Genomic DNA, 23410 nt, shown 5'->3' with positions numbered 1-23410 from the left:
TTTGGTAATAGACATCCTTGACAGTAGAATATATCATTGTGGTTTTGACTTGAAGTTCTCTGATAATTAATGAATTTGAGCACCAATTCATATCCTGTTGGCCATTTGTATATCTTCTTTGGAAAAAACATCCTTTCAGGTCATTTGTTCATTTTAAATCAGATTTTTTTGATTTTTTTTCTTTTTTTTTTTTTTTGCTACGGAGTTGTATGTTTTCCTTGTATATTTAAAATATTAACCCCTTATCAGATATATTATTCATAAATATAATTTTCCATTATGTAGGTTACCCTTTTATTTTGTTGTTTCCTTTGCTATGCAGACAGTTTTTAGTTGTATATAGTACCACATGTTTTTGTTGCTTTGTTTTATTTTTGCTTTAGTTACCTCTGATTTTGGTGTCATATAAAAAAAATATATTTTCAAAAACAGTGCCACTCCCCTATATTTTCTGCTAGGAGAGTTACAGTTTCAGGTCTTACATTAAAGTCTTTAATCCATTTAGAGTTACTTTTTCTTTTTTTTTTTTTTTTTTTTTTTTGTCTTTTGTCTTTTTTGTTGTTGTTGTTGTTGTTGCTATTTCTTGGGCCGCTCCCGCGGCACATGGAGGTTCCCAGGCTAGGGGTCGAATCGGAGCTGTAGCCACCGGCCTACGCCAGAGCCACAGCAACGCGGGATCCGAGCCGCATCTGCAACCTACACCACAGCTCACAGCAACGCCAGATCGTTGACCCACTGAGCAAAGGCAGGGACCGAACCCGCAACCTCATGGTTCCTAGTCGGATTCGTTAACCACTGCGCCACGACGGGAACTCCCAAGAGTTACTTTTTCTGAGTGGTGTAAGAGATTCATTCTTTTGCATGTAGGTATCCAGTTTTACCAATACCATTTATTGAAGACTTTTCTTTCCCTCTTGTTTGTTCTTGGAACTCTTGTCAAATAATTTGTTCATTATGTAGGTTTATTTTGGGACACACTATTCTGTTCCATTGGTCTATGTGTCTGTCTTTATATAAGTACCATACTGTTTTGATGACTATAGATTTGTACTATAATTTGAAATCAGGACATGTGATGCCTCCAGCCTCATTTTTCTTGCCCAAAAGATTGCTTTTGCTGTTCAGGACCATATGAATCTTAGGACTTTTTTTATTTCTGTGAAAAATATCACTAGAATTTTGATAAGGATTGTTTTGAATCATAGATTGCTTTGAGTAGCATGAACATTTCAGTGATGTTAATTCTTCCAAACCCTGTATGTGGGATATCTTTCCATTTATGTCTTCAATTTCTTTCACAAGTATCTTATAATTTTCATTGTATAGGTCTTTCACTTTCTTGGTTAAGTTTTTTTCCAAAGGATTTTATTGTTTTTGATGCTCTTGTGCATGGGATTGCTTTCTTAATTTCTCTTTCAGAGTTTGCTGTTGCTGTGTAGAAACACAACTGATTTTTGTATATTGATTTTATATTCCTGAAAATTTACTGAATTTGTTGATTACTTCTAGCAAGTTTTGGAGACGTCTTTAGGGCTTTCTCTATATAACATCACGTCATCCCCAGTTAGAGGCATTTTGATTCTTTCTTTCTGATTTAGATGTTTTTTTGTTTTTTTTTTTTTCTTTTCCTTGCCTTATTATTCTGGAGTCTCTCTACTCAACAGGTCCTGATAGTTTTCATTATACTCCCCACTCTCATTGTAGACATAATCTTATTTTTCACTTTTTTGTGTTTTCCAAAAAGTTTCCAAGAATCATGTTACTAAGATGTGTTCAACAGTGTTCAATATTTAACATATTGCTCAGCACAAAGGATAAAGATTTTCCAAGAAATAAAAGATTCAGGGGAGTTCCCGTTGTGGCTCAACAGTTAACGAACCCTACTAGCATCCATGAGGATGAGAGTTTGATCCCTGGCCTTGCTCAGTGGGTTAGGGATCTGGTGTTGCCGTGAGCTATTGTGTAGGTCGCAGATGTGGCTCAGATCTGGTGTGACTGTGGCTGTGGCGTAGGCCAGCAGCTGCAGCTCCAATTCGACCCCTAGCCTGGGAACAGCTATGTGCCATGGGTGCAGCCCTAAAAAGACCCCCCCAAAATTAAAGATTCTAAACCAATAGCACTAATTTATTTTATATCATTGTGTGTATTCTCACCCTGGTGTATTTTTAAAACATAGAGTATCATCCACAAATAGATTTATAAAAATTATTCAGTGAAAAATAATCTTGATTTTCATTGACATGAATATTTTCTTCAGTATCATCTTTATATAAACAAAGTGCCCCTTTAAATGTATGTGTATATGGGGAGTTCCTGAGGTGGCTCAGCAGCAATGAACCTGACTAGTATCCATGAGGATGTGGGTTTCGATCTCTGGCCTTGCTCAGTGTCTTAAGGATCTGGCATTGGATCTCATTGTCATGAGCTGTGGCATAGGTCTGAGACATGGCTCGGATCCCTCATTGCTGTGGCTGTGCTCAGCCAGGGATCAAAACTGTGCCTCTGCAGTGACCTGAAGTTTCCGCAGGTTCTTAACCCACTGGCCACAGCAGGAACTCCTTTTGTATCATTTTTTTTATTAGATTCTGCATATTAGTGATCTCACAGTATTTGTCTTTCTCTGAGTTAGTATGATTTCTAGGTCCATCCATGTTGCTGCAAATGGCATTATTTTGAACTATTTTATGGCTAATATTTCATTGTATATATATATGTCTGTGTGTGTGTATATATATATATCCCCCACATCTTCTTATCCATTCCTCTGTTGATGGACATTTAGGTTGTTTCCACGTCTTGGCTATTGTAAAAAGTGTTCTGGTGAACTTTGGGGTGCATGGTTTTTTTGTGGGTTTTTTGTTTTTGCTATTTTAGGGCTGCACCTGCGGCATGTTGAAGTACCCAGTACCTATGGGTTGAATCAGAGCTACAGCTGCTGGCCCACACCACAGCAACGCCAGATCTGGGTCGCATCTGTGACCTACACCACAGCTCACGGCAACACTGGATTCTTAACCCACCAAGCAAGGATAAGGATCGAACCTGCATCCTCATAGATGCTCGTCGGTTTCGTTAACCACTGAGCCACAAAGGGAACTCCGAGGGGTGCATGTATCTTTTTGAATTATGGTTTTCTTTGGATATATGCCAAGGAGTAGGATTGATGGATCATATGGTAGTTCTATATGTAGTTTTTCGAGGAATTTCCATACTGTTTTTCATAGTTGTTTCACCAACTTAACATTCCTTTCAACCATGTAAGAGGGTTCCCTTTTCTCCACACCCTCTCCAGCATTTATTGCTGGTAGACTTTTTGTTGATGGCCATTCTGACTGGTGTGAGGTGGTACCGCATTGTAGTTTCAGTTTGCATTTCTCTAATAATCAGTGATGTCGAGCATCTTTCCATGTGATTTTGGGCCCTCTGTTTTCTTTGGAGAAGTGTCTATGTAGATCTTCTGACCATTTTTTTGATTTTTTTTTTTTTTTGCTATAAAACCGTATGAGATGTTTATTTTGAAGATAAATTCTTTGTCAGTTGCTTTGTTTGCAAAGATTTTCTCCCATTTTGAGGGTTGTCTTTTCATTAAAAAAATATATGTATAGATTTCTATATTATGTCATAACAGACATCATGTTATTCCACTTACTTGCTAGAAAGCTATCATATATATATAGATTAGATTTTCTATTGCTTTTTTTATTTAATTCACTTTAGCTCCAAAACAGCTTTTGTCTGTTATGTTTTTCTTCACATTTTTTTCTGATTTCATTGAATTGTCTTTCTGTCTTTCCTTGTATCTCAGTGAGGTTTCTTAGAACATTGTTTTAAAGTGACTTATAATGTAGACTGCAGATCTACAAGTCTTCAGGATTGTTGACTTAAAGGCTTTTGTAATCCTTTAGTGGTGTTAGGTTAATTTGATTTTTTAAAATGTTCTTGGGGTTTTGTGCTGCTATCCTCACTTCTGAAGAATCAGCCACCTGCTCCAGCATTTACTAATTGTCTTCAGGAGAGAAACACCTTCTATCAGTTCTCAATTAGAAATTCTGAGACCTTATGGATAAAGAAGTTTCATGCTTCTTACTAATTTTTTTCAGAATTTCTGAGCTTATAATCCCTCCTTTAATCTTGCAACACAGTGGCTAGGCACTGACAGCCCCTTTTTCTTCCATACTCCTAAGTATGGAGCTAATGCAGAAATACATGATCTATCTCTGGCCTGTGGATGTAAATGAACTTTCTGTGTGTGTTCTCAAGCTGTCTGCCAAAGCTTGCCCTCACTGCCTTGGTTAGGAGCACACATGGTGAGATGGCCACAGTATGGGTATTTTTGTTGGTAAGGTGTGCAGAGCACCAAGGGTGCCCATTGGCCAGTTGAGAGAATCTGTGGGTGAGGCACCCCTATTGGCTCATGGATGGGCTTTTTTTGGGGTGTGTGTGGGGGCTTTTAGGGCCACACCTATGGCATATGGAGGTTCCCAGGCTAGGGCTGAATCAGAGCTACACCTGCTGGCCACAGCCACAGTAACACAGGATCCAAGCCGTGTCTTCAACCTACACCACAGCTCACAGCAATGCCAGATCCTTAACTCCCTGAGCAAGGCCAGGGATTGAACCAGCAACCTCATGTTACTGGTTGGATTTGTTTCTACTGTGCCACAACAGGAACTCCTGGATGGGCTTCTTGATGGAGTCTGTGAGACAGAATTTGCACCAGCTTAATGCCATAAAAGAATCCTATCTGCTACCTCTTCCCACCCCCCACCCCCGAGTCATGCAACTCATAATTCAGCACTCTGAATGGGACAAGAAAACAATGGGCCTTTTGGGCAGCATTCCGCACAATTTGGCAAGTTACATTCTAGCTCACATGCTCTCACTTGCCCCTGCAGGAGGAATCAGGGACCAGGGAGATGTCTCTTGGCTCTAAGTTGTGCCATCTTGGGGGAGATGTGATGTAAACTATTCCTCTTACTTTGTTCAACCATCCAATCTGAGACATTTTTTTTTTTTTTCCTCAACGTTGTGCTAGTGCTTCTCTACTAGAAACCTGAATATCCACATAGGCTATTTTGTTCAAGAGTGATAGATTATTAAGAGTATTTTCCAGGTGCCCCAGGGTTGTAGCCTAGAGGGTATGGAGCCAGTTAACAGATGGCCTCAAAAGTCCAGAGCTGGGACTGAGGTCTCTATGCCTGTTAACTCGTGCACCGGTGAGTGAGACTTTTTCTGGGCTCCGTGATGTATGGTGCTGGGTACCCCAGCTCCCACACCACAAAGACACTTCTGTCTGTGAAATGGGGATGGAGATTCCATCCCTGATCTCGTTTAGTGGGTTAAGGATCTGGCATTGCTGCAAGCTGTGGGGTAGGTCGCAGATATGGCTCAGATCTGGTGTGGCTGTGGCGCAGGCCTGCAGGTGCAGTTCCGGTTTGACTCCTAGCCTGGGAATTTCCATATGCCGCAGGTGCAACCCTTAAAAAGAAAAAAGAAAAAAAAATGAATGAAGCCAACGTTGTTGAAGAGGGACGTGACGAAGCACATGTTATTCCACCATAACGCTAACCCAACCTGAGCTTCCTTTACTTTGCTTTTATCTTTCGATGGTCTTGAAGCCTCAACAGGAGGCCACCTGGAGTCTGGGGAAGGGAGGGGGGAGTCCCTGAGACAGGTGCTCACATGAAAAAAATGATTAGGTTCTTTGCCCCTCCTATTTATAGAGACCCCTATTCTCTGTTAAACCACCCACACTTTCTTGACCCAGGTCAGAGTTTCTTCCCATGCTGGAAAAAAGACCAGAACAAGCCAGGGAGCTGTGATACCCTTGTTCTTCATGTACGGGAATTCTCAGACTTTGCCTCACATCATTATTACTTGGAAAACATTTTAAAAAAATTTTATGCCCAGGACTTAAAATAATTCAGTAACTTAGTATTTCTGTGCATTGGTATTTTTAAAAGATCACCACATTATTCAGATGTGTTCTCAAGGAGTTCCTGTCTGTGGCTCAGTGGTAATAAACCCAACTAGCATCCATGAGGACTCGGGTTTGGTCCTTGGCCTTGCTCAGTGGGTTAAGAATCTGGTGTTGCTGTGAGCTGGGGTGTAGGTCACAAATGCTGCTCAGATCCCAAGTCGCTGTGGCTGTGGCATAGGCCAGCAGCTATAGCTCCGATTCGACCCCTAGCCTGGGAACTTCCATATGCTGTGGGTACAGCCCTAAAAAAAGACCAAAAAAAAAAAAATTTGCTGTCAAATTGAGAATAAGTACACTTGCCCTACTTGATTAGAAAAAAATGCATTTGAGTCACCTAAAAATATCCTTAAGATGTAGTTTCTGATTCAAGAGGCTTGAGTTATATGCCTAAATGCTTGAAATCTCAACACAATTCAGGGACATAGACTACACTGAAGCTACTAGGGACCTCTTTCATACGCAAGTAAATAAAACTTGCTGACATAAAAAAAACAGCTTTACAAGAAATGACTGGAAGTGAAAATATCTATACAATATATCCCATTGTGATATATATGCCACCAATCCCATTGTACATATGTCTGTACAATATATGCACATATATCACAAGATCTCATTATCATAAACTGGCCAAATTACCATTTCCAGTGGGTTTTTTTTTTTTCTGTTTTTTCTGGCCCACAGCATATGGAGTTCCTGGGCCAGGGATCAGAATCAAGCCACAGTTGCGACCTACACCACATTTGTGGCAATGCCAGATCCTTAACCCCTGTGCCGGGCTGGGGATTGGACCTGTGTCCCAGCACTCCCAAGATGCCACCAATTCCATTGTGCCATAGCCGGAACTCCCATTTCTGTGATGTTTAATAACCAAAGTTTATAAGATGAATAAAATACATAGCCTCCATTAAGGTTTGCATTATAACTCTCTCTCAGAGACAAAAATTTTAGTTTTAGGAAGGGTTCAACTTAAAACATGGAGATCTTTTCATCCTCGTGTGTCTGTTTTATCCAGAGGAGTTTCTCAAATCCCAGTCACTTGCACACTGTGAATGCAGGTAAATTTTAATTAATAACTTCCTACTGACATGATAGCTTGATATTTTCTAATATGTTGCCTCAGCGTCTTATTAATTTACTAATATTTTCCTTTCAGTTTTACTGAGATATAATTGACAAAGAGTACTATAGAAATGGGAGGGGTACAGCATAATGACCTTAATTGCAAAAGGATCAGCAAACAATTGAAACCTTTTCTGACTTACTAAGTACTTTATAGGACAGTTTGGTAACCTCCATTTAAAATATAAGCTAAATTTACATAATTCATAATATTACATGAAATGGGCTATAAGATGACCCTCAATATTATTTGGTGTTCTGAAATTTTTACATAAACCACACCTGGGGGAGTGTGAATTGATGAGACAAACTCTGCTGTGTTATTTTTTCTTTTACTCCGGTAGTCATGTCCAAGACATGATAGTCTGGGGGCTGCGTCTTCGCTGCCATGGGGGTCACTTTCCTCGGAGGAGGAGACCAGAAGCTCCTCGTGGAGAACACGGACGGGGACATGGGTCGCTCTCACTCCGATTCCTCTCAGATGTGAAACATCTGACTTGGAAGAGTAGGCTTCTCAGGAGGATGAAATGAAAGTGTTGTTCTGAACCTGGGGCACTTCCCCCATCCCCCGTCCCATCATGGAGACAATTCCAAGGGGTTGATCTGGAATGCGTATAGACGGTGGGGCGGGGGTTGGGGGACAGTCTGAGCCTGGACTGGTCCCAGGGAAGGTGAGTTGGGTCAAGGCTGGGAGTCAATGCTTAGCCTTGCGGCAGCTGTTCTTAGCATCATTTGGGAGGCCTATCTGTATTCAAGTCCAGTTGTACTGGGAAGAAGATGAAGACTTTGGACGATTCCGCAGATCAGGTCTCTTGAGTATCCTCAGAGGATAAAAAGGATGGGAGTCTTACTCTTTTCAGGGGGTAGGGTGGAGGGGAGGTTGTACAAATCCGGATGGAGACTCGGGCAGATGGCTTGCCTGCTGTCCCGGTCATGTTTATGTTTGACAGGCTCTGCTCCGGGCACTGAGCCTATCTGAGGACACTTGAGCTGCGCCTTGTGGCTGATGATACAGTTCAGACCAAATGTCTTGACAGCAAGCTGGGGGACATCGTAGGAGAAAGTATAAGGCCTGTTTTTTGTCACCTGGGTGATGATGCTTGAGCAGTGACCAATGTGCTTGGGTGAAGGCTGTGAGATAATGTTACCCTCATCCTGTCCTTTATCTGGTCCACAAGTTGAGGGCAAAGGGCTCAGCACAGAGTTCTGATGTTAGGCTGTGCAAGGCAGATGGTCCCCTTATCAGCCATCTTTAGTGATGTATGACTTGTAAAGACAAGTTTCTTGAGAAATGTTTGGACTTTGTAGACAGTGATCAGCTGGGAAGGATTCTGTGAGAGAAGACACCACAAATATATTTTAATTGCCTCTAAATCAAGAGAAAAATAGAAGTGACCAAATAAAAATATTTGTGGAGTTCCCATCATGGCGCAGTGGTTAACAAATCCAACTAGGAACCATGAGGTTGTGGGTTCGATCCCTGGCCTTGCTCAGTGGGTTAAGGATCTGGCTTTGCTGTGAGCTGTGGTGTAGGTCACAGACGCGGCTCGGATCCCGAGTTGCTGTGGTTCTGGTGTAGGCTGGCGGCTACAGCTCTGATTAGACTCTTAGCCTGGGAATCTCCATATGCCACAGGTGCGGCCCTAGAAAAAGGCAAAAAAAAAAAAAAAAAAAAAAAAGGAACATATGAAATTAAATTTCACTGTCAAATAAAAATGATCACTTTATAGAGGAAGAGGCACCACCTCAGTGATGATTGGGGAAAAATTCATGATAATGCCAATGTTACGGTTTTCTTTTCCCCATTAAATTGGAAACTTAAAGTGCCTTTGGAGCATGTCTTGTCAAAATCGGTGGAAACAAGCTCTTTGATAGAATCTTTCAGGGAGTATACAGGACTATTGTCCATTTATTTATTTTTATATATTGATTTTTCTTTTTTCCATTGTAGCTGTTTTTTTTACTGTCCTTTTAAAGGTAGTTTGTCCTCTTTGTTGCTTCTTCAGGATCTGGGCTTTAGGGGATCTGTGGTGGTTTGTGGGATGACCTTGACATCTGCTACGCTCTTGTGCCTCTGGTCAGACTCCTTCAGGCATTGATCATTTGATTTCCTGAAGTTGAAAATGAAAGTTGAATTTATACAGAGATTGAATCAAGGTGCAGAAGGGTGTGGAGCTCACCTCCTCCCAGAGATAACATCACGGATATACCTATATATGGAACAGTCTTCACAGAATACCTAGTGAACACTCGCAGAAGGTCTCAGACACCCAAAAGTGCAAGAGAGATCTCCACATAACCAGACAGGATGGGAAGAAAAAAGGTGGGGGGAGGCATGGGACAGGAGTTGTGAAAGGAAAGATCCCCTCACCCCATGAAGATCCTTCATCATCGGGGAGATCAACGGGAACAAAAAGGGGGCTTCAGAGGCTTGGAAGAGAGTGAGCAACCAGTTTGCAGTGGACAAAACAGAGACCAGCAAGAGAGGATCTGTGCTACTTTGGTGGAGTCCCCAGCCCAAGATGTGTGCCTGCTAGTGTTTGTGGGGGCAGGGTGCTGAAATTCAGGTAGCAGCAGACAGGCGAGAGGAGAGGTCTGGAGTTGGCTGCATAGAGAGAGCCTGAAGGGGTTGAGGTTTTGTATGGGCTGCAACCTGGGCCGTGGGGAGAAGCTCAGGCCCACCACAGAATGAAGTGCTGTTGTTGAGGGGCGCATAAAGGGAGGGGCAGGGCCACCACAGCATCCTCACTCGGCATGGTCCCCGTGGTGCCACCACTGAAACTCCACTGTTAGTGTGTGAGTGAAGGCCTGCCAGAGAAGCCTCTTTCTTGGGGCCACCTCTACGAGCTGTGGGAGCATGCAAGTGCCAGCAGGTTGCCCATATATGGAGGCGGGGCTGAAATCAGAGCTGATCCCAAGGAGCCATGCAATTTAGAAAGCAAAGGTGAAAACTGAGCCCTCTCCCCATGGCTGTGTGATCCTTGGATTTATGCCACTACCACCTGCTTTATAAACTCGGCACCTGTGGGACATCTGAGTGGACAATGGGAGCTCCTGAGACCGGGATGGATCCAGCTTTAGCAGTTGTGGGCATGTGGAGGCTGGGCTGGGCTGGGCTGGGGTCTAGGCTGCTTCTATAGCACCCAAGGTGTGTCCATGTGTGTGACTACTGTGGTCCTGATAACTGACTTTAGTGGGTCAGCACTGATAGACCTGCGTTGGTGGCTTTGTGAGCCCACACAACAGCTAACGGGTGACAGCACAGAACACACTTGCTGGTGAACAGATCCAGCAGAGGAAGACTTAGGGGTTCCTCTCCCAGAAGGAGCACTCCAATCCAGCCAACCTCACACCACAGCTTAGAAATGGCTCTGGGGGCTTCTACAACAACTAGGGAGCAGGCTCTGCCCCTGACAGCGCTGCCACACCACAGAGCAAAGAGACCCCAGTTAACATTCAGTGCAGGCTCTGGTCACCACATACTCCTCATATTCTTCCAAAAGACTGAAGAGAAGGGAACACTCCCAAAGATATTCTATGGAGCCACTATCACCCTGATACCACAACCAGACAGATACGACCAAAAAAGAATATTACACGCCACTATCTTAGATGAATATAGATGCAAAAATTCTCAACAAAATGTTCGCTCATGGAATCCAACAACACATAAAAAAGATCATATGCCACGACCAAGTGGGATTCATCCCAAGTTGACAAGGATGGTTCCACATATGCAAATCAATCCACATCATACACATTAGCAAAAGAAAAAAATGACATGATCATTTCAATACATGCAGAAAAAGCAGTTGACAAGATTTAACATCCGTTCATGATAAAAACTCTTACAAAAGTGGGTATAAAGGGAGCACATCTCAAAGCCATTTATGACAAACCTACAGCCAGTATAATAATCAGTGGAGAAAAGCTGAAAGCCTTCCTGCTAAAATCTGGAACAAGACAAGGATGCCCACTCTCACACTTTTATTCAACATAGTATTAGAAGTCCTGGCCACAGCCATCAGACAAGAGAAAGAAATAGAAGGTATCCAAATTGGAAGGGAAGAGACAAAATCATCACATATGCAGATGACATGATACTACATATAGAAAACCCTAAGGACTCCACACAAAAACTGCTCAAACTGATCAATGAACTCAGCAGGATACAAGATTAATGTTCAGAAATCAGTTGCATTTTTATAGACTAACAATGAAATATCATAAAAGAAATGCAAGAAAACAGTATCTTTTAAAATCTCTCAACACACACACACAACCTAGTAATAAACCTGACCAAGGAGATGAAAAACTTACACTCTGAGAACTATAAAACAGTAATCAGGGAAATTAAAGAGGATTCAAAGAAATGCAAAGATAACCCATGCTTTTGGATTGGAAGAATTAATATCATTAAAATGGCCATACTGCCCAAAGTAATCTACAGATTTAATGCAATCCCTATCAAATTACCCATGACATTTTTCACAGAACTAGAATAATCCAAAAATTTATATGGAACCATAAAAGATCCAGAACTGCTAAAGCAATCCTGAAAAAAAGAACAAAGCAGGAGGCATAAGCCTCCCAGACTTCAGACAGTTCTACAAAGCTACAGTAATCAAGACAGTAGGTACTGGCACAAAAATAGACACATAAGTCAATGAAACAGAACAGAGAGTCCAGAAATAAATGCAGACACCTGGGTCAATTAATCTTCAACAAAGGAGGCAAGAATACAAAATGGAAAAAAGACAGCCTCTTTAGCAAGTGGTGCTGGGAGAACTGAAGAGATGCATGTAAATCAATGAAACTAGAACACACATATATGTGTGTGTATATATGTATATATATATATATAACTGAATCACTTGGCTATACAGGAGAAATAAACACAACATTGTGAATCATAAGTCAAAATTTAAAAATCTATGTTCTTTTGCATAAAGCCGTTTTTAGGCTCAGAGACAAAAGTCCTTAATATACCTATTTCTTCATGTGGAGATGAGACTGAATACTACTGGTCCACTAAACAATATCCCCTCAACCTTCTGCTTTTCTCCCTCCTCTACAATTAATGCTTATTTTTTTGACATGTCAGTACTCTATCTGTTTAATTCTGCATTTTTTATTTTATTTTTATTTTCCCACTGTACAGCAAGGGGGTCAGGTTATCCTTACATGTATACATTGCAATTACAGTTTTTCCCCCACCCTTTCTTCTGTTGCAACATGAATATCTAGACATAGTTCTCAATGCTATTCAGCAGGATCTCCTTGTAAATCTATTCTAGGTTGTGTCTGATAAGCCCAAGCTCCCAATCCCTCCCACTCCCTCCCCCTCCCATCAGGCAGCCACAAGTCTCTTCTCCAAGTCCATGATTTTCTTTTCTGAGGAGATGTTCATTTGTGCTGGATATTAGATTCCAGTTATAAGTGATATCATATGGTATTTGTCTTTGTCTTTCTGGCTCATTTCCCTCAGTATGAGATTCTCTAGTTCTATCCATGTTGCTGCAAATGGCATTATGTCATCCTTTTTTATGGCTGAGTAGTACTACTCAGCCATAATTCTGCATTTTTTAAGTCAAATATTTCTGAAAATTATCATCTTGACACATGTATCTCTAGGTCACTGGTTTTCACTGTTGTTTATTTACATAAATACACTGGTGACTATTTCCATTTCACTGGTGATGTCGCCATGAATAATTTTGGGTATATCTCTGTTATAAATAGAATGTGAGAAGTGGAATTGTTACTGGATCGTTTTTATAAATCTTCAGGTTGACTCTATTTTGTCTGTCTTCCAAAATGGTTAATTCTGTTCCACCCCCACTAGCCCTGGAGGAGAGTCTCCATCTTCCCACATCAATATCCCTCTGGTTAATGTCCAAATTTTTATGAATTATATATATATGATATTGATTTTATCTGCATTTCTTTGATTACTAATGATGCTGTTTATAATGCAACATATTGGTCACCTCCTAAAGTTACTTCTCGGTAAACTGCTTGGTCATAGTCATAATTCTATTTTTTAGGAGTTATTTTCAATTGCTTATAAAATTGCATTTAAAAAAATCTATTCTGGACCTTATTTTGTTCTGGGTTCTGGGCATTTTCAATATATCCTTCTGTTGTAAAGGATTAAACTTCTCATTCAAGACATCATTTACTGTTTTTAATGTGTCAGGGTATAACCTACTCCTTTGTAGTTTTATCTTATATTTTCTTAAGTAAATCTTCCTCTTCTCTGAAAGCATAAAGTGTTTACTTTAAAATTTTCATTGAATGTTTTTAAATTTCATTCTTGTCACTTGATCCATTTAGCATTCGTTTATATAAATAATTAAATGTAGGGATATATTAAAGTTTTATCCATTTAAGATTATCTACTATTCTGTTATTTCCTTAAGATTAGAACCACTTCATATATTTTAGCTATTATTATTTATGAATGTCTGTTTAAGGGCTACCTATTCTGTTTGATGAATTTTAGGTTGAATATTCCATCACCACATTCTTTCCATTACTTTTTTTGGGGGGCCGCACCCAAGACATATGGAAGTTTCCAGGCCAGGGGTCAAATCAGAGCTGTTGTTGCCAGCCTGTGCAACAGCCATAGCAATGCTGGATCTGAGCCACATCTTCAACCTACACCACAGCTTGTGGCAATGCCAGAGCCTTAACCCACTGAGCGAGGCCAGGGACCGAACCCAGACCTTCATTGATACTAGTCAGGTTCGTTACCACTAAGCCATGGCAGGAACTCCCTTTGCATTACTATTTTGTTAAAACAGATCACAGTATACGGTAGAGTGAGCTCCTTATACTTTTTCTTCAGAATTTTCTTTCCTAGTTTTAGACCTGTACTTTTATTAATTTCTCAATAATCTTGTCATTTTCTAGAAAAACCAATTTTTTTGCTCATTGGAACTGACACATTGGTTTGGAAAGAATTATCTATCACTTTTTCTTTTTTTTTGTTGTTGTTGTTGTTGTTGCTATTTCTTGGGCCGCTCCCGCGGCATATGGAGACTCCCAGGCTAGGGGTCGAATCGGAGCTGTAGCCACCGGCCTACGTCAGAGCCACAGCAACGCGGGATCCGAGCCGCGTCTGCAACCTACACCACAGCTCACGGCAATGCTGGATTGTTAACCCACTGAGCAAGGGCAGGGACCGAACCCGCAACCTCATGGTTCCTAGTCGGATTCGTTAACCACTGCGCCACGATGGGAACTCCTCTGTCACTTTTTCTAAATATGGATTTGGATCACTCACTACTTTTCTAAAGTTTCTATCTTCCAGAAATACAATTTTCTTCATAATGCTTTGCACAGATTTTCTGAGGTTTATTCTCAACACATTTAGCTATGGCTGCTAAATAATATTTTATGTCCTTTTGCCTTTTATAGGGCTGAGTAATATTTTAATTAATTGAAGATATATATGATTTTCATAGATTCATCTTGCTCCCCACAATTCTGCTAAAATACCCTGTTCTAATGGGTTTTGTATCACTTTTCCTTAGATTGGTCCTGTGGACCATCACATCATCTGTCATTAATGAAAACACTTGCTTGTGACTTGCAAAATTATATGTTGTACTGTTTTTATTCTACAGAAGGTTGAGTCTGGCAGAACAATATTAATAAGAAATGATGATCTGGGGCCCTTTCATATGTTTAATCTGTGTTTAAAAAGCACTAAATTTCACCATGAAGATTTATGTCTCCCATAAGGTTTGTTTTGTTGTGTTTTTGGTTTTTTTTGGTTTTTTAGGGCCACACCGGAGGCATATGGAAGTTCCCAGGCAAGGGTTCAAATTGGAGCTACAGATGCCAACCTACACCACAGCCACAGCAACACCAATCCGAGTCTGCGACCTACACCACAGCTCATGGCAACGCTGGATCCTTAACCCACTGAGTGAGTCCCGGGATCAAACCTGCATCCTCATGGATCCTACTTGGGATTGTTAACCACTGAGCTACAAAGGGAACTCCTCCTATAAGGTTTTATTACAGGAAATATACAGCAGTCTAGCAGTTTGTTTTCTTTTCCTTTAATAATAATTGTGTTTAACTCTATCACATTTTAAAATATTGCCTATGATAATTTAATAATCTTTACCCTCCTTTAAATGAATAGCATGACTATTACATTAATAAATTTTGTGCTATAACGGTATAATAATTCCACATATGTCTTTTCTGTAGAGGTAATTTTAAAATTTCTAGGTGTAAATATTTGAAGTACTCTGAAAAGGTATTTACTTTAAAACTTGTTAAATAATATTGTATAAGTTTTAGGCATAAAACAGAAGGGTGTGAAATATGTATATATTTCAAAATGATTACCACAGTGAGATTAGTTAACATACATCACCACATAGAGTTTTTGTTTGTTTGTTTGTTTTGCTTGTGATGAAGTATTTTAAGATCTCTCTTAGGACATTTCAAATATACAATATAGCATTGTTAATAAGTCACAATGCTGTACACTGCATCCCTAGGACTTACTTATCTTACAGCTGGAAGTTGATATCGTTTGTCCCCCTTTCCCCATTTTGCTCATCCCTCACCACACCCCTCTGGCAATCACCAAGTCCTCATGGATACTAGTTGGGTTCCTCAACCACTGAGCCATCATGGGAACTCCAAAACAAATAATTTTTGCATGTTGATTTTGTACCCTGTAGCTTACTCCATGAGTTTTCTTGGAAGTATAAGAACATGTCATCTGCAAACACTGAAAATTTTGCTTTACCTTTACGATGTGGATTTATTTACTTTTCTTACCTAGCTGCTCTGGCTCAGAGCTTTCAGTACCATGTTGAATGAAAAGGGCAGGAACAGGTAACTTTGCCTTGGTCTGAATCTTAGAAGAATAGCTTTCAGGATTCATAACAGGTTGTTTGTTTCGAGCTTGTTATATGATTTTTACTGTGTTGAAGTGTATTCCTCCTGTAACTAATTTTTTGACAGTCTCTCTTTTTTTTTTTTTTTTTTTTTGTTCTGCTATGGTATGCAGAAGTTCCCAGGCCAGAGATCAAACTCGTGCCATAGCAGTGACAATGCCATATCCTTAACCTGCTGAGCCACCAGGGAGCTCTTTTGGCAGTCTTTATCATGAGAGAAAGCTGGATTTGGTCAAAAAATTTTCTGTATATACTAATAGGGTCATATTTTCCCTTTATTCTCTTAATGTGATGAATCACATTGATTTGTATATGTTGAGCCATCTTTGCATCCAGGCATAAATCCCATTTGATCATGGTAAATGACCCTTTTAATGTGCTGGTGAATTTAGTTGGCCAGTATTTTGAGTATACTTCATCTGTTTTTCAGGGATATTGACCTGTACCTTTCTCATAGTGCCCTGTGTAGTTTTGATATTGGGGTAATGCCTCATAAGATGGCTTGAAAGTGTTGCTTCCTCTTTAAATGTTTAGAAGTATTTGAGAAGTATAGGCTTTAATTTCTCCTTAGATATTTGGTATAATTCACCAGTAAAGAGTTCCTGTCATGGCTCAGTGGTTAATGAATCTGACTAGGAACCATGAAGTTGCCAGTTCGAACCCTGCCCTTGCTCAGTGGGTTAAGGATCCAACATTGCCATGAGCTGTGGTGTAGGTTGCAGATGGGGCTCGGATCTGGCGATGCTGTGGCTGCGGTGTAGGCCGGTGGCTACAGCTCCGATTCGACCCCTAGCCTGGGAACTTCCATATGCCGCAGATGCAGCCCTAAAAAAAAAAAAAAAAAAAAAGAGAGACAAAAAAAATTCCCCAGTAAAACCATCTGGTTCTGGGATTTTATGTATTAGATTTTTTTCAATAATTTCATTCTTTGGCGTTCCCGTTGTGGCTCAGTGGTTAATGAATCCGACTAGGAACCATGAGGTTGTGGATTCAATCCCTGGCCTTGCTCAGTGGGTTAAGGATCCGGCGTTGCCGTGAGCTGTGGTGTAGGTTGCAGATGCAGCTTGGATCCTGCGTTGCTGTGGCTCTGGTGTAGGCCAGTGGCTATAGCTCTGATTAGACCCCTAGCCTGGGAACCTCCATATGCTGTGGGTGCAGCTCTAGAAAAGGTAAAAAGACTACTACTACTAATAATAATAATTTCATTCTTTTTACTGACTCATTACTAGTCTGTTCAGATATTCTATTTTTAAACTATTTAGTCTTGGTAGATTGTATGTTTCTAGGAGTTTGTCCATTTTTTCTAGGTAATCCAAGTTGTTTGCGTATGATTGTTAATAGTTGGTAGTCTTTGAGCTCCTATTGTGGCTCAGTGGTAATGAACCCAACTAGTATCCATGAGAAAGTAGGTTTAGTCCCTGGCCTTGCCCAGAGAGTGAAGGATCTGGCATTGTCTTGGACTGTGGTGTAGGTTGCAGACATAGTTCTAATCCCACACTGCGGTGGCTGTGACACAGGCCGGCAACTGGAGCTCCGATTTGACTCCTATCCTGGTAACTTCTATATTCTGTGGGTGCAGTCCTAAACCCCCCCCCCCAAAAAGAAAATAGTTAATAGTCTCTTATTGTACTTTGCACACCTGTGGCATCATTGTAATGCCACACACACACACATCTTTTTCTTAGTCGAGCTAACAGTTTGTCCATTTGGTTTTATCTTTTCCAAAAGAAAAAAACCTCCTCAATATTGTTTATCTATTTCTGGTTGTTTCTATTACTTTTATAACTGCTCTGATCTTTATTATTTATTTCCTTCTGCCAACATTGGGCTTAGTTTGCTCTTTTTCCGTTTCCTTTAGTTGTAAGGTTAGGTTAATTGAGAATTTTTTTTTCCAGCACCAAAAGATTTTATTACTTATGGCACAGCTAATATGAGAATAATACTGTATTGGTAATCTTGCCCCCCACTTCCCACAGGGATGACACAGAGGGATCCAGTTGGGTGCTAGGCATGTACTCGGTTTTGTTACATTGAGGATGCTACCACTTTTTTTGTCTTTTTTTTTTTTTTTTTTTGTCTTTTCTAGGGACACACCTGTGGCATGTGGAGGTTCCCAGGTTAGGGTTTTAATTGCAGCTGTAGCCACCAGCCTATGCCAGAGCCACAGCAATGCTGGATCCGAGCCATGTCTTTAACCTACACCACAGCTCACTGCAATGCCGGATCCTTAACCCGCTGAGTGAGGCCAGGGGTCGAACCTGCAACCTCATGGTTCCTAGTTGGATTCGTTAACCATTGAGCCAGTGACAGGAACTCCCGAGGATGCTACCACTTTTAAAATGAGAGGTTAGCAGGAGATCCCCAGTGGCTCAGGTTAAGGATCTGTCATTGTCACTGCTGTGGCGAGGGTTCGATTCCCAGCCTGAGAACTTCTGCGTGCCGTGGGTGCGACCCTGCCCCCCCAAAAATGAGAGGTTAGCAAACTTCCTGTTTGTTTGAGGGAGAGACAGTACCTCATTCCTCAAGGCTGTTCATTACAAACACAGTCTTAAATGGTTTAGGTAAAATGCTGTCAAGGCATACATTCTTTTTCTTGCCTTTTTAATTGAAGAACAGTTGGCATACAGTATTAGGTTAGTTTCAGGAGTACAACATAATGATTCAACTTTTTTTTAAAGTGATCACCATGACGAGTCTAGTAACTATCTGTTCCTATCCATAGTTAGTGCAATGTTGTGAACCTTATTTTTTATGTTATATATTAAATTCTTGTCACCTTTTTATTTTATAACTGGAATTCTGTACTTCTTATGTTCCTTCACATATCTTGCCCAACAACTACTCAGCTCCTCTCTTGCAACCACCAATTTGTTCACTGTGTCTGTAAGACTGGTCTTGTTGTATTTATTTTGTTTTTAGATTCCACATGTAAGTGAAATCATGTATTGTCTGTCCTTTCCTTTATTTTTTTTTTATGGCCGAGCCTGCAACATATTGAAGTTCCCAGGCTAGGAGGTGAAGTGGAGCTGCAGCTGCCAACCTACACCACAGGCACAGCAGCAATGCTGGATCCGAGCCATGTCTATGATCTACACCATAACTCATGGCCGTGCTGGATCCTTAACACACTGAGCAAGACCGGGGATTGAACCCGCATCCTCAAGGATACTAGTCGGATTCATTACCACTAAGCCACAACAGGAACTCCGGTGTTTGTCTTTTTCTATGTGACTTATTTCACATAGTGTAACACTCTCTAGGTCCATCCATGGTGTTGCAAGTGTCAAGCTTTCAACTTTTTTTTTTTTTTTTTCCTTTTCTTGAGCCGCTCCTGTGGCATGTGGAGGTTCCCAGGCTAGGGGTCTAATCGGAGCTGTAGCTGCCGGCCTACGCCAGAGCCACAGCAACGCAGGATCTGAGCCACGTCTGTGACCTACACAGCAATGCCGGATCCTTAACCCACTGAGCAAGTCCAGGGATCAAACCTGCAATCTCATGGTTCCTAGTTGGATTCGTTAACCACTGAGCCACGACAGGAATTCCAACTTTTTTTAAATTAATGAATTTTATTAGATTTATAGGTGTACAATGATCATCACAACCAAATTTTACAGCATCTCCATCTCAAACCTTTGGTGCATCCCCCACCCCCCAAACTGTCTCATTTGGAAACCATAAGTTTTTCAAAGTCTGTGAGTCAGTATCTGTTCTGCCAAGAAGTTCATTGTGTCCTTTTTTCAGATTCCACATGTCAGTGATAGCATTTGATGCTGGTGTCTCATTGTCTGACTGACTGCACTTAGCATGATAACTTCTAGGTCCATCCATGTTGCTAAAAATGCCGGTATTTCATTCCTTTTAATGGCTGAGTAATATTCCACTGTGTATATGTACCACATCTTTTTTTTTTCTTTTTTCTTTTCCTACTGTACAGCAAGGGGATCAAGTTATCCTTACATGTATACATTACAATTATATTTTTTCCCCACCCTTTGTTCTGTTGCAACATGAGTGTCTGGACATAGTTCTCAATGCTATTCAGCAGGATCTCCTTGTAAATCTATTCTAAGTTGTGTCTGATAAGCCCAAGCTCCTGATCCCTCCCACTCCCTCCCCCTCCCATCAGGCAGCCACAAGTCTTTTCTCCAAGTCTATGATTTTCTTTTCTGAGGAGATGTTCATTTGTGCTGGATATTAGATTCCAGTTATAAGTGCTATCATATGGTATTTGTCTTTGTCTTTCTGGCTCATTTCCCTCAGTATGAGATTCTCTAGTTCCATCCATGTTGCTGCAAATGGCATTATGTCGTTCTTTTTTATGGCTGAGTAGTATTCCATTGTGTATATATTACCACCTCTTCCGAATCCAATCATCTGTTGATGGACATTTGGGTTGTTTCCATGTCCTGGCTACTGTGAATAGTGCTGCAATGAACATGCGGGTGCATGTGTCTCTTTTAAGTAGAGTTTTGTCTGGATAGATGCCCAAGAGTGGGATTGCGGGGTCATATGGAAGTTCTATGTATAGATTTCTATGGTATCTCCAAACTGTTCTCCATAGTGGCTGTACCAGTTTACATTCCCACCAGCAGTGCAGGAGGGTTCCCTTTTCTCCACACCCCCTCCAGCACTTGTTATTTGGGATTAATTAATTCTGACTGGTGTGAGGTGATATCTCATGGTAGTTTTGATTTGCATTTCTCTTATAATCAGCGATGTTGAGCATTTTTTCATGTGTTTGCTGGCCATCTGTATATCTTCCTTGGAGAAATGTCTATTCAGGTCTTTTCCCCATTTTTCCATTGCTTGATTGGCTTTTTTGCTGTTGAGTTGTATAAGTTGTTTATATATTTAGAGATTAAGCCCTTGTCAGTTGCATCATTTAAAACTGTTTTCTCCCCTTCTGAAAGTTGTCCTTTTGTTTTCTTTTTTTTTTTTTTTTTTTTTTTGGTTGTTGTTGTTGTTGCTATTTCTTGGGCCGCTCCCACGGCATATGGAGGTTCCCAGGCTAGGGGTCTAATCGGAGCTGTAGCCACCGGCCTACGCCAGAGCCACAGCAACGCGGGATCCGAGCCGCGTCTGCGACCTACACCACAGCTCACGGCAACGCCGGATCGTTAACCCACTGAGCAAGGGCAGGGACCGAACCCGCAACCTCATGGTTCCTAGTCGGATTCGTTAACCACTGCGCCACGATGGGAACTCCTGTTTTCTTTTTGGTTTCCTTTGCTGTGCAAAAGCTTTTCAGTTTGATTAGGTCCCATGGGTTTATTTTTGCTCTTATTTCTATTGCTTTGGGAGACTGACCTGAGAAAATATTCATGATGTTGATGTCAGAGAGTGTTTTGCCTATGTTTTCTTCTAGGAGTTTGATGGTGTCCTGTCGTATATTTAAGTCTTTCAGCCATTTGGAGTTTATTTTTGTGCATGGTGTGAGGGTGTGTTCTAGTTTCATTGCTTTGCATGCAGCTGTCCAGGTTTCCCAGCCATGCTTGCTGAATAGACTTTCTTTTTCCCATTTTATGTTCTTGCCTCCCTTGTCAAAGATTAATTGACCATAGGTGTCAGGGTTTATTTCCGGATTCTCTATTCTGTTCCATTGGTCTGTCTGTCTGTTTTGATACCAGTACCACACTGTTTTGATGACTGTGGCTTTGTAGTATTTCTTGAAGTCTGGGAGGGTTATGCCTCCTGCTTGGTTTTTGTTTCTCAGGATTGCTTTGGCAATTCTGGGTCTTTTGTTGTTCCATATAAATGTTTGGATTGTTTGTTCTAGTTCTGTGAAAAATGTCATGGGTAATTTGGTAGGGATTGCATTGAATCTGTAGATTGCTTTGGGTAGTATGGCCATTTTTACAGTATTGATTTTCCCAATCCAGGAACATGGAGTATCTTTCCATTTCTTTACATCTTCTTTGATTTCTTTGATTAAAGTTTTATGGTTCTCGGCATATAGGTCCTCTACCTCTTTCGTCAGGTGTATTCCGAGGTATTTGATTTTGTGCGGTGCAGTTTTAAAAGGTATCATTTTTTGGTATTCCTTTTCTAATATTTCATTGCTGGTATACAGAAATGCAACTAACTTCTGAATGTTAATCTTATATCCTGCTACTTTGCTGAATTTATTAATCAGTTCAAGTAGTTTTTGGGTTGAGTCCTTCAGGTTTTCTATGTATAGTATCTTGTCATCTGCATACAGTGACAGTTTGATCTCTTCTCTTCCTATATGGATGCCTTTTATTTCTTTTGTTTGTCTAATTGCTGTGGCTAGGACTTCCAAAACGATGTTGAAGAGCAGTGGTGAGAGTGGGCATCCCTGTCTTGTTCCAGATTTGAGTGAGAAGGCTTTCAGTTTTTCTCTATTGAGTATGATATTTGCTGTGGGTTTATCATAAATGGCTTTGATTATATTCAGGAATGTTCCCACTATACCCACTTTGGCGAGAGTCTTGATCATGAATGGATGTTGGAATTTGTCAAATGCTTTTTCTGCATCTATTGAGATGATCATATGATTTTTGACTTTTCTTTTGTTAATGTGGTGTATGATGTTGATTGATTTGCGTATGTTGAACCATCCTTGTGGACCTGGGATGAACCCAACCTGGTCATGGTGTATGATTTTTTTGATATGTTGTTGGATTTGGTTGGCTAAGATTTTGTTGAGAATTTTTGCATCTATATGCATCAATGATATTGGGCGATAGTTTTCTTTTTTGGTGGTATCTCTGTCTGGTTTTGGAATGAGGGTGATGGTGGCATCATAGAATGTCTTTGGGAGTATTCCTTCTTCTTCAACCTTTTGAAAGAGTTTAAGGAGGATGGGCACCAATTCCTCTTTATATGTTTGATAGAATTCGCCTGTGAAGCCATCTGGTCCGGGACTTTTATTTGTAGGGAGTGTTTTTATGACATCTTCAATTTCATTTCTAGTGATCGGTCTGTTCAGTTGGTCTGTTTCTTCTTGATTCAGTTTTGGCAGGCTGTAAGATTCTAGAAAATTGTCCATTTCTTCCAGATTGTCAAACTTGTTGCCGTATAGTTGTTCATAGTATTCTCTTATGGTTTTTTTTGTATTTCTGCTGTATCCGTTGTGATTTCTCCTTTTTTCACTTAAAATTTTGGTTATTTGGGTTCCTTCTCTCCTCTTTTTAGTGAGTCTGGCCAGGGGTTTGTCAATTTTGTTCACCTTTTCAAAGAACCAGCTCTTGGTTTTATTAATTTTCTCTATTGTTTTTTGAGTCTCTATTTTATTGATTTCTTCTTTGATCTTTATAATTTCCTTCCTTCTGCTGACTTTAGGACTTTTTGTTCTTTTTCTAATTCATTTAGGTGGAGGTTTAAGTTGTCAATTTGGGATCTTGCTTCTTTTTTGAGAGAG

At 40.6% G+C, this 23410-nt stretch overlaps 1 protein-coding gene and 2 long non-coding RNA genes across 4 annotated transcripts in view; 1 reads left to right on the top strand and 2 right to left on the bottom strand.

Moving 5' to 3' along the window:
• The window catches only part of LOC110255679 (uncharacterized), a 46983-nt gene that overhangs the window by 14563 nt on the left and 9010 nt on the right, over window positions 1-23410 (top strand). The window lies entirely within an intron of this gene.
• MOB3B (MOB kinase activator 3B) overlaps window positions 5519-23410 on the bottom strand; it is a 333368-nt gene continuing 315476 nt past the window's right edge. Inside the window, exon 4 of one of the 2 annotated variants that reach the window (XM_084979886.1) lies at window positions 5519-8433. In XM_084979886.1, coding sequence (XP_084836012.1) covers window positions 8296-8433 — 138 coding nt within the window. In that variant the 3' untranslated portion in view covers window positions 5519-8295. The remainder of the gene's footprint in view (window positions 8434-23410) is intronic. The other variant, XM_084979887.1, reaches the window with a different exon arrangement.
• Window positions 9033-23410, bottom strand: part of LOC146399471 (uncharacterized) — a 69642-nt gene continuing 55264 nt past the window's right edge. Inside the window, exon 2 of the long non-coding RNA XR_014817790.1 lies at window positions 9033-9213. This is a non-coding gene — a long non-coding RNA (uncharacterized LOC146399471). The remainder of the gene's footprint in view (window positions 9214-23410) is intronic.

Source organism: Sus scrofa, chromosome 10 (genome assembly GCF_054392235.1).
Source record: "Sus scrofa isolate SSC_HxYL_T2T_F1_AM1 chromosome 10, Sscrofa_HxYL_maternal_Yorkshire_Landrace_v2.0, whole genome shotgun sequence".
In the NCBI taxonomy this organism is placed as follows: domain Eukaryota; kingdom Metazoa; phylum Chordata; class Mammalia; order Artiodactyla; family Suidae; genus Sus; species Sus scrofa.
Note: the sequence above shows the minus strand (reverse complement) of the source record. Positions and strands in the feature narration are given on the sequence as shown.